At 42.9% G+C, this 12,184-nt stretch overlaps 1 protein-coding gene across 3 annotated transcripts in view; it reads left to right on the top strand.

The window, feature by feature from the left end:
- The window catches only part of FAM171B (family with sequence similarity 171 member B), a 35,696-nt gene that overhangs the window by 3,248 nt on the left and 20,264 nt on the right, over positions 1 to 12,184 (top strand). The window contains exon 1 of one of the 3 annotated variants that reach the window (XM_082200893.1): positions 11,270 to 11,389. The exons of the other annotated variants lie outside the window; for them this stretch is intronic. Coding sequence (XP_082057019.1) covers positions 11,299 to 11,389 — 91 coding nt within the window. The 5' untranslated portion in view covers positions 11,270 to 11,298. Of the gene's footprint in view, positions 1 to 11,269; positions 11,390 to 12,184 lie in introns of those variants that run through there. 3 annotated transcript variants of the gene reach the window in all.

Below are 12,184 nucleotides of genomic sequence, written 5' to 3'. Positions count from 1 at the left end.
GCATTGCAAATGCTCCTGTACCATAGCAATTGGTGATTAAAGCTTTGTTTGAGAAACCTTGTTTGTAACTAAGATGCCTGTAGATTTGTACTTCCTTCAGATGCTTGTTATTTAAGCCTTAAGTAGAGCCATAACTCCTCAGAGCAGGGATGGCCAACTGAGGGCCTACCATATTGTGTTGGACTCCAGCTCCCATCAGCCTTAGCCAGCATTTCCAGTGGGCAGGGATGGTGGGAGTTGTAGTCCAAGGACAATAGGAGGGCCATAGCTGCAGGTTCAACAAGATGCTTGTTACATAATGAAGCCATGGCACTTTCTTTTAAGTTCTTAAGGAAGCTGGTATTCCTGTGAAACATATAATCATATGACTAAACTATTACAGTTAAGATGCTTCAGCTCAAAAATGTTTCCCATTTTATTCTATGGAGAATAAACAGAGCAGTTTAAGTTACATTGAGCTTGAGCAAAATTGTTGCTTTTAATGCTGTGGTGTTGTAAACCTCTTGAAAATGTGGCTAAAATAAGAGGAGGGGAGAAAACATGTTTACTCATTAAAGTCACATTTGGATGCCAAATACATGACCATGGACAACAAACAGTGGTTTTTAAAAGGTCTTTGTAGCAGTTGTGCTTTGGTTACACACCTCCTAAATTATATTATGACTTGTGTTTTTTTCAATTTAAACATGTTGGTTCCAGGCTCAGGATGGACAAAAGGATGCTCTTGAGATTATTTAAAATTACAGTAACAGAATCATATCATGGAATCACAGAATTGTAAAGTTGGAAGAGACCCTGAGGGTCATGTAGCCCAACCCCTGCAGTGCAGGAATTTCAGCTAGAATGCCTAAATGCAAGACTGAATGTTAGCCAAATGAAGAGAATAGAAAGGAGCACAAAACTGGACAGGGGGAGTCAACCGACACTAAGACATATGCAATATGAGGAACATATTGCTGAAAACATTAAGGTTGATAATTTATTTCAATGTATTGAAAAAATCAGACAAGCAGTTAGACCATTATGCAGCAGATGGGTGAATGAATTAGGAAAATTGCAAGGAAACTAAATTAATTATTTGCATCTGTCTTCACTGTGGAAGATGTTAAATAGTTCTCAACCCAATTTTCTGAAGAAAGGCACAATAAAACAAAAGTGAAATAGAAATGACTAGATGAAATTCTGTTCATCAGTACATTAAAATTAGTAAATTATCAAGTGTAGATGGCAAACCCCTGAGCTTTTTGAAAGGATTCAAATGTGAAACTGTTAGCTCTTCTAGCAAAAAATTAGACAACTTGTTCTTGAAACCAGCTTCCTTATCAGAGGAGTGAAAGATCACCAATATTATTACCAGCTTTTAATGAGGGATCTTGGGTGAATCCAAGAAATTACAGGTCTAGTAGCCTCACATCTGCCCCAAGTAAAATGGTGGAAAGATGTTTGAAGCTACAATGATTAAAAACATTGAAGAATAAGCCTTGCAGAGAATGAATGAGCATGGCTTCTACAAAGGGAAGTTCTGCTCTGGCAGCCTTTTGGAGTTACCAGAAAGCTTCTGCTAAAGCTTCATATTCTCATGAATATACTTAGCATTGCAAAAAGAGGGCAACTCTTACAGATTGGTAACTGGTTGAATAACAGGAAACAGCTGATGGGCAGTTTGCAAAACAGAGGAAGATAAGAAGTTGGATCCACTAAGGATCTGTATTGGTACTGGTATTATTTAATTTATTCATAAATGATATAGAGCAGGGGCCAGGAACCACTTTTTGTTCTGTGGGATGGATATAATGTCAGGTGGATCTGATCTACTGGAAGGCAGCAGGATTTACATTCTCTACTCAATTTAAACAGTATCAGAAATGGATGGTAAGGTCTGGATGCCATTTTTTGCCCCTGGCTGACACTCAAGGATTACTGAAATGTTTGTGCTTTGAAGCCTTTGAAACCTTGTTTAGCATAGACAATATGTTAAGGAGTTTAACAATAAAGAGTAGAGTGTTTTGAAAACTGAAGTATATTTTATTGTAAACACTATATTAAACATGTTTTAACAATTTCTGTTAAAAATATGATATTAACAATGTGTCACTTAAGTGAATTGCATATTAGTTTATGCTTATGAAAAGAATAAATAAAAAGTGGTGTGTGTCCCAGTGGTTTAACAATTTCTGTTAAAAATATGATATTAACAATGTGTCACTTAAGTGAATCGCATATTAGTTTGTGCTTATGAAAAGAATAAATAAAAAGTGGTGTGTCCCCCAGTGGTGACTAGACATTCTGTTTTGGCGCCCACAACCCAGGTTCCAGGAGCCATTTGGCTCCTAGCTTTTCCATCCCAGTTTCTAACACTGCCCCCAAAATATACAATTGATCTTCTTCTTCTTCTTCTTCTTCTTCTTCTTCTTCTTCTTCTTCTTCACAAACCAAATTAATTGCAGAAGCATGTAGACCTTGAGAGGGGAGGGTGTGGCAAGGAGGTGCCCTCTGGATGTTTTGGACTCCAACTCCCATCAGCCCCACCCAGCATGGCTCACAGTCAGGGATTATGAGCATCTTAGTCCAAAACATCTGGAGAGGGACCAGACTGGGGAAGGCTGATACCGCACATTTCGAGTGCTGAGCATGAGCCCTCCCTTTCCTTCTACGTATTGCAATGGGACATTATTAAATGACAGTATTTTCACAAGTTCAGCTGCCTTTGACAGATATAGCAGCAGTGTCATCAGCTGTGTTATCACTGCCAAGATGAACTGCTGTGACCCGGAAAACTACCTGGTGCAGTGTTGTGTCCACATATTTCCAAACGGGTTGCTGCTGCCCATCTGCTTTTATGTGGGAAAGTGTTTTCCAAGGAAAATGCTACTGGTAATTTTGAACCCTGTTTGGGGGCATTATACAGAAGATTGGAGAGTCTGCAGTCTGTCTCTAGATGCCTTGTTAACAACAAGATTTTACCCTCGAGACATGAGAACCTTCCCACAATCACCCCAGTTCGCCTCATAAGTTGGGGTACACACAGAGTCGGCACATAACCCAACTGAGCACATCTTCTCTCTGGGGATTTTGGTTACTATTAATGCTTTAATTGGTCCTAAGGTTCTGCGTCTACTTGTTGACACATTATTTTGGATTCTGAGCTGACACCCTCTATTCACATTGTTGAAACCTTGACACTATACTAAGGACTGGGGAAACCCAGCTATATGGGTGGGGTATAATATTATTGTTATTGTTATTATTTATTATCCTCACTCCCCCAGAGACCCCATTCAAGTACCTTGGGCATCTACAGGACTTCCTCTACATTATTGGCCAAGCAGGATTCACCATTTGTGTAAACACTAGGCTTCTTGTGGGTGCTGCACAGTGTTTGTGACCCCTGGGATTAGCATGATTGTGGCAGACTGGGGGGGAAATGGGGTTGTGGTGATACAAACAATGGCGGCAGCATGCACAATCATGATAATAAAAAAGTCAATATATACAAACAATGCTTCTTCATAAGCTTGGCCTGGCTGGGACATTTTATGTGTGCTGGAAAGAGTTCATGGGAACTGTCTTCAAAGATATTTCAGATACTTTAGCCGCGAAGCAGCAAAGCAGCCCTCCTCTAGGCCAGTGTTTCCCAACCTTTTTTGGGCAAAGGCACACTTGTTTCATGAAAAAAATCTCGAGGCACACCACCATTACAGCCCCGTGACGTCAGCGCGCAGCGTCACGCCGGGAGGGACATGAATTGCTAGCAAATTACATAATCACCTCCTTGAGGGCTGGCTCATCTTCTCCGAAGGCAGAACCCCATTAATTAACAGCACAGACTCACACCATAGCCAAGACGAGGGGGGAAAACCTCAGTCATGCACAGTCATGCACATGTGGGGGCTAAATGAGGACGAAGACCGGGCAGAGAGCAGGGTTCAAATCACCCCACCTGGCCAGGACAATCCCTGGGTGCTCCCTTGGGCCACTCGCCTGACCCACCTCGCAGGGCTGTTGTTGCGAGGATAACACGGGGAGAACCACGCGCGCCCCCGGGAGCTCCTTGGAGGAGAAAGCGGGCGATGAATGTAATGCACGAAATATATGAGAGGCGACCAGGTTTTGCAGGTGAGGGGCCCCCGCCAGCCTCCGCTTCCAACACCCGGCGCAACGACGCTGAAGTTTCCCCCCGGGCTCGGCTCGGGGAGCAGCGCTGCTCCCCCCGGCTCCCCTTCACCCTCCTGGCTCTCTCTGCCGCCCACTAGGGACCCCCCTCACCTGCCAAGTCCGGAGCGCCGGTGGAAGTTGCATGCATGCATGCAGGGCGCCGCGTTGCCATTGCATTGCACTGCACTCCATGCAACGCCTGCACGCATGCATTGCCTTGCACGTCCACCAAGGGGTCTCCCCGCGGTCCGATGCGTCCCCTCCGGCGCGGATGCAGCATTGCAAAAATAACACACACACCCGACGCAGCCCTACCTGGGGGGCAGCCTCCGCCTCCGCCGCTCCGCCTCCGCGGGGATCCCTGGGCTCCATCCTGCCGCCCGATCTCCGTGGGGGCGCAGGCAGGCTGCGTGGGGTCTGCGCGGAAGAGCCCCTGCCCGCCCGGCCGCCGCCGCGCTCATTCCATGGCCGGGAGAAGAGCGCTTCAAACAAAACGCCCGGCCCGCCAGGCCACGCTGGGAAATGTAGTTCGTGCACCCCGCGCGGGCGCGGAGCCCAAGGGCGAGGGGACTACGGATCCCGGCAGCCGCCGTGCCGGGGACGGAGGGGGAGAGGCCAGGTGCAGGGATGGAGGGACGGGTGGGTGAGCGAGTGAGTGGCAGCCGCCAAGCCTTGGCCGAGAGCCGGAGGAAGAGGAGGAGGAGGAGGAGGAGGGAGGCGCAGAGCGAGAGGGAGGGAGGGAACCCCAGGGGTCATCTAGTGACAGCGCCCCAATCGAAAATTTGACTTAAAAAAAAAATCTTTCAAATTTTTTAATTTTTCCCGCGGCACACCAGGCAACATCTCGCGGCACACTAGTGTGCCACGGAACAGTGGTTGGGAAACACTGCTCTAGGCATGAATGTGTGTTTTCTGGGAAATTTTGCCTTTGAAAAAAATTTGATTCAAATTAGGGTAATTTTCCTAGGGTAATTTGCACTGTGAAATATTTAGTCTGCTTTTTTTTTTTTTTTTAAAAAAAGATGCCCTAGTCTAGAGAGTGATCTGCTTTAACGTGTTTATACTCATATTAAGTGAACAGTGCTAAAACTTTGAAATCGCCAAGCTTGACTAATACTGTATTGAAGTTGGCATCCATTTATTTAGCCAGGAATACACTTATACCGCCAGCATATAAGAGAGTCAATAAGTTAAAGCTGCAATCTTGTGCACACTTACGTCCCACTGCAGTCAGTGGAATTTCCTTCTGATTAGACAAAATAAAGTTGCATTGCCTATATCTCTTTAAAACGTGCATTTCATGTTCCGCTAAATTTCCTTTCTAGATATTTTACATATTCTAATACCAAACCTTGCACAGTACAGTTCTGTTATCACTAGTATTAATGAAATACTATAAATTGCTTGCATCAGAAATGCTCTTCTGGGCTAAAGAAATCATTCCTACGGCAGAGCTTTATGTTTCTGAATTGATGTCCCTGTCTTGTCCTTTCATTTTTGTCCTTTGTTCTTACAATTAATTTTCTGTCATAACCAAAACATCATTCATCTGCCCATGGAATGGTTGCACTTTAGAATTGTATCAAAAGTAGTTGTGCCAATTAGGTTACCTGGGAAATAATTCCCCCTTTCCTAGAATTCCCACCTAGAATTTAACAAGATCGCGCACTCTTGTGTCTCCACCCTAATTTTATTATTTTGGGTTATGCATTATGCATTGCATGATTTTATAAACGAAACACCAGACCTATTTCTGCCAGCAAGGAACTCACATTCTAAAATAAGACAGGTGGGTGGGAAGGGAGAGACAAAGGCAGGAAGAGCTGAACGTGAGCAAATGGTGTTATACATACCTAACTTTAGTTACAGCTGATTTGAAACCAAAGGTTTCAAAACAAGGTGTGTTTTGAGAAGTGAAGAGTGAAAGGTAGCACTGCATGAATATTCAGGCAGATACTTTTAGCATAGAAGGCAATGAGGGAGGATGGTTGAAGCCCTATTAGCAAGCAAGATACCTTTAGGCAGCTGAGGATGGAAATGGGGGAGTGGAAGTAATAATAATAATAATAATAATAATAATAATAATAATAATAATAATAATAATTAAATAGGTATGTAACAGGAATAAAAACCAAAACTAGAGTGGGTAAGTTCATGATAACCTTTAAAGGTAAGGGCATGGAGTCCATGCTGGAATCCAAGCAACAGAATTCGAGGAAGTGGTGTCTTGTGGAGTCAGTGTAGGAAAACGTTGTCAGGGGAGTTTTTGATAGATGTGAGAAGGCTGTGATGGCAAGACAAAGGTAGAAGGTTGCAGTAGTCGAGGTAGGAGATTACTAGAGTATGGACTGAGACTTTAGCCAAGGGCAGAGGAATGGGAAAATTCTGAATTTTGATGTACAGGGAGAAGCAACATGAATTTGCAACAGATCTCTCTTTGCATTTAAAATGTGTCTTGCAGCCTGGACTTGGGGCAGGGAGTCTGTCTCCTGCAAAGTGAGAGCCCCCCCCCCTTTGTGAGTTCTGTGTTATGTGACTAATTCAGGAGTTTCTTGTCTTACGCTTGTCCACAAAGCTGTTACCAGGAAGAGAATCCTGGTTGCCAATAGCAATGGCATTTGTGAATTCCTGCCAAGAAGGTCCTCAGGGTTCTTTTAACCCATGTGGCAATGCAGCACGTAGGATCAGGAAAAAAAGTGCTGCAGGGGCAATGGCAGTGCTATATCTGTGAATAATATTAATCTTGCATTTGTGGGCAGCTGTTCTTGCAAGGAGTTTAGAACATATGCCCATTTTATTCTCTTAATCCTGAGAGAGAAGGTCCAGTGCCGCACAACCCAGGATCTCTGACCAAAAGTCTGACATTATCTACTACACCAGGGGTGGTTAACCTGTGGCCCTCCAGATGTTGTTGGGACTTGAATGCCCTATCACCCTTGATCATTGGCCATGCTGGCTGCCGCTGGTTGGAGTAGGAGTTCAATCACAGCTGGAGGACCACAGTTTCCTCACCCCTGTACCCCACCCCACACCCCTGTTCCTCCAGCCGTCTACAACTGAGGTGCTATGCTACGTTGATGGACCATGACTGAATCTGCCAGAACAAATGAGCAGCCATTATGTCTTCACTGTGTGGAAAATAAATGATTGTTGGGGGAGAGCCCTTGGCTTCTTGATTATTTATCTGAAGTCTTTATTTTCCGTTAAGATGTTTTTTCTTAATCGCTTTGTTTTTGTCACGACAGTATGCAGACCTTCTTGGCATTTAAAGCAGCCTTGAAATGTTGGGTTTATAATTCCTCTTGAATTATAGAGTCTGTTTCACGACGATTGTATGTAAGGAGTCGAGCCAACACATTATTATAGTTCTTTTGAGAAGCTCATTGGTTGCATACCCTCTTCTTTATTCGCGCCTCTCTATATTTGTCTCCATTGATTATTCTCCTATGAAAAATTTAGTGAACAATGTTGAGAGAAAACACTGTTTCCACAAATCAGCCTGCTTTCATGTAAATATCAACTTTGGCCTTTAAATATTTTATTGGGCATATATTATTTATTATAGTGGATGTAGCTTTTAAGTTCCATGGGCAGAGCCTGAATTAATTTGACAGTGGGTGTCTCATACATAACATTTGTGAAACGGAAAAGGGGATGTTGGGAAATAGCATATCTTTTTAGAGATGTCCAGCTTTGTGCATGCCATCGCCTAATTTGAATAGCACAATGTAAGGTGATGTTTGCTGCATAATATTCACAATCAATAAATGTCCAAATGCATTGGCAAAATCACACAAGCAGTTCTGATAGTAAGCTGGATCTGGAAGCTGGTCTGTACCCTTATTTGTCTGCTGCGTCTTGTTTCCATGCTTTGTCACTGAAAGGGAAGGGGGGAAAACTGGAAGAGCTTGTACTCCATTATATATTTCATACCTAATTGTTGCTGATCAGAGCTTCAGCTTCAGTTAACCTCCAGGGATACTTGTGGACACTGTGCCCCATATGGTGCTTCTTGCCTTATGGCAGCTGTTAGTAGGTCCTGGCCATACATTTGTTTTAGTATTACTGCACTCCTCCAACATTGACAGATAGCCAGTTTGCCATGAAAAATGTGGTAAGGGGTGCTGCCCTTTACTTTCTGGTATGTTTTGATTAGTATTGGAATGATTTTTCAGCCAAAACCTAGAATTTAAGGCATTAGCCTTGATGGGTTTTCTTTTTCTGGTGGTGGTGGGAGGAAGCAGTCTCCTCTATTTACTTGCTTGTAAATAGCCCATAGCCTTCACTGGAAAGTTTTATTGACAAAAATTATGTTTCTCTCCCTACTCCATCCTCCAACATTCATATATGAAGCTGTCTTAAACTGAGTCTGACCATTGGTCCCCTGTAACTCAGTACTTCCAACTTTGACTGGCAGCACAGATCAGGCCTCCGTCGCTGAAATCTTTAAACTGGAAGTGCCAGGATTAAAGCTGAGACTCTTGTGCGCTGCAGAGCATGTGCTCTGCCACTGAGCTATGCCTTCCCCCTTCTAAGAGCATATTCCTTCCACCATATTGCTCACAGATGTGTGCAAGAAAGCCCCGTCAGCTGCTTCTGCTAGAAAAGCATTAAGCATATACATGCACACACATACAGTGCATTTTCTGTTCCCAAAGAAGACTGAGACACTGAGCTTTCCTTACACTGTGATGCATGTGATGCTTAGTTCGGCCAGCCTTGCATTTAAGCACTCGCCTGGTGGGCACAGGTGATAAGTATTTGCATGCAGCCAAGTGCATGGTGGAGGGGAGATGGCGTGCTCTGCCTGCCTCCTGTGCACATCAGAGAAACCTAGTGGGCTGCCAGAGGAAGTACCTGCCCCCACCCCCATCAGAGGAATGGAATAGGCGACTAGAAAAATGATGGAAACCCCAGCAGGTTGTTAATTTTCAGGGGATGGGATTTTCTGGTTTTATTCGCAAGGCTGATTTCTGCCCCAAAACGTAATAGGAATGCAAAGGTAGTTTTTGTGATGGGTTCCTTTTATTTTGTTGATAATAAAGTCATTAAGCACTGCTGCATTTTTCAGCTATGACAGTGATAGTCATCTTGCATGCCTGGTGCAGGTTCCTCACCCCTGCAAAAGGTCAGCTGTGGTCCCTTGGGGGACTGCTGTCTAGTTTTTAATGTACCATCTCCAACTTGCCAGTTGCTGAGAATTTTGCAAAGGGTGCTGGAGTAGGTTGAACTGTGAGCTGATGCAGCAAAGTAATTCTTTTGTTCTCACCCAAGAATGCCAATGCAGGATCACTTAGCACAGGTTATTTATGCCTTTCCAATTACCAAATGAGTTCTTGAGTATGCACATTTTCTTTGTAACTTACTACACAGTAGGGGACCATACAGTTCCAGAAACCTGTGCTTGTGTAGCACATTTTACTTATTGTTAAGGGTTGTTGCTTCTGGGTTGTGAAGGAATGTTTGTTTTATTTCTACTGTAGGCTTTTTCTTCTGTGCTAACCATTAAAGCTTGTGATAATGCTGTTTTAGAAAATAGAGAAACTCAGTGGCTTTTTAGGTCATTAAAATGAAGTCAGGAGATAAAAAGCTCCTTTATGTGGTCATGACTGAGTGTTGAATGTGTCCTGGGTATATATCAAGATATTCAATACCATTTTTGTGTTAGTGCAGCATTCATGGTACGCACACATATATATTCAGGGTAATTCTTAAACTTTGGAAGGCTTCCAAACTGTTTTATTTCTCCTGAATAAATTACTGCAACGTATATTATGAAAACTCATTAGCTGTTTTAATGGTTCAGACAAAAACCCTTCAGAATTGCCAGTGGGTCAGTTTAACCCTTGTCTTATCACAGTCCTGGCAAAACAATACTTAACAACTGGAGTTGGGTTTGTTCCTTGGTTGTGTTCTCCCTCTACCCTTGCTATATAGTTGGACAAAGCACAGATAGTTAGGCAAAGCAGGAATAGGGAACCTCTGGCCTTGCAGATGTTGGTGGACTCCAGTTCCCATCAACCCCAGCCAACATGGCCAATGGGAGTATGATTGGAGCTGTCATCCAACAGTATGTGGAAGGCCACTGGTTTCCCATGCAGATTTGGAAGTGGTGGTGCTACAAAATTTTACCATTCATAACAAACTGCCATTCCTTATCTTTAAAAAACCCAAATGGTTTGGGACCAAGGTACTCAAAGGATTAGCTCCTTCTGTGCGATCCTCCCCAACCAATAAGATCACCCAGAAGGCCTTTTTGTCCTGAGATGCAGTTGACCATGATGAGTCAAAAGGGAGGAGTCTCCATGGCAGTTCCCGGGTTATAGAACAGTTGCTCCTTGGGCGATTTCAGTAGAGCATGAGACTCTTAATCTCAGGGTTGCGGATTCAAGCCCTGCTTTAGGTGAAAGATTCTTTCATTGCAGGGGGTTGGACTAGATGATCCTCGTGGTCCCTTCCAGCTCTACAGTTCTATGATTTGTTTGGTGACTTCACTTAATGTCCTTTGAAAAACATGTTTATGCTGGCAAGCATTATTTTTAACTTTTGATCAGAAATGTTTTTTTACCTCTCCCCCTTCATTTGTTAATATTTTAATTAACATTCATTCTTAATTCGTTATTGATTGGCCTCTATAATTAATGAATGTTAGCTGCCTTGTGTGCTTTTGCTAAAATGGAAAGGCTGGATAAAAGATCTTTCCATAAATAAATAAAGCATTTGCTTTGGAGATAAAGGACAATTGAAAATTATTCTCTCCTGTATATAGTATTAAAACAGTTTATGAGACACACGTTTTTATTATTATTATTAAACAGAATTTTAATAACTAAACCTCTTACGTGGTTTATGTAAAGCATTCATTTAAAAATATATATTCTTCTACCTTCTACCCTCTTTGACCAAAAAGAAATTACTTTTAAAAGGACACCATTTACTCTTTTTTTATTTACATCATACTGCTAGTATTGTATACTTTGCATATGCCTTCTGCTGGGGAGTGGAAGGGGAAATCATTTTCTGTTTGCTTTGCAATAGAAGTTTACTCCAGCTGCTTCAGACAAAGGATTGGTTGAGTCTGTGATGCATGGAGATTCAGGTGTCCAGTACTACTTCAGAGAGAGGGAACCTGTGGCCCTGCAAATGAGGATGGATTCCCCTCAGCCCCAGCCAGCTTTGGCCCTGGTCAGGGATGATGAGAGTTGTAAGTCCAGCAACATCTGGAGGGCCTCAGGTTAGCCACCTCTGCCCTGCAAGCCACACAGGGACTGTGCTGATTCCTAGCATTCCATATGGCAGACTTCTGGTCCTAATTAGTATAATTAGCAGGAGAAGCAAAACAGCCCCAAACAGAGATAACTACACTGGACAATATGGTACTGGTCTGCAGATGTAACATTTGAACTTACGTTTCTAACGACATAACGAAAGCATTTTTCGAGTGGGACCAAACTGCCACCAAACTGGTGATAGCTTCACCGGTAAGCCGTCTCGGTAGGGACTTTGTGACACATTTGTACAACACCTAGCTAACATTCTGCTCAATAAGCACTGAACAGTAGCAGTAATTAAGTGAATATGTACCAGCTGTCTCCCATCGTTTGTGTTTTCACTAATTGTGATGAGGCTTGACTCCCCCCCCCCCTAGAATAAGAATATGAGAATGCCTGCTCTAAATGCTGAATTAAATAATTTGATGCAAGGGTATGCTAAATATAGCCTTTAGGGTGTATTTGACTGAAGAAAGATATCAAGATTATTCCGATGTGTGGTGGCTTGTGACCTGCATTTTTCATGAGGAGGAACAAGTTTTGACAAACCTGTCTTCTTCTCTTGATTTAAAATAGCTTGTGTGCATTATAAAAGTTCAAATCCAAGATTTGCAAATGACATTCAAATGAATGTAGGATCAGTTCAGAACTTTCTTCTCCTGAAATGTATATTGTAACGATGTCATACAAAAAGGCTGTGGATCAAAGTAAAGCACACTTAGATGCAACTTAACAAACATTTAACAAACAAAAGCAAC

The sequence above is a fragment of the Podarcis vaucheri genome, assembly GCF_965113315.1.
Source record: "Podarcis vaucheri genome assembly, chromosome: 1".
Lineage (NCBI taxonomy): Eukaryota > Metazoa > Chordata > Lepidosauria > Squamata > Lacertidae > Podarcis > Podarcis vaucheri.
Note: the sequence above shows the minus strand (reverse complement) of the source record. Positions and strands in the feature narration are given on the sequence as shown.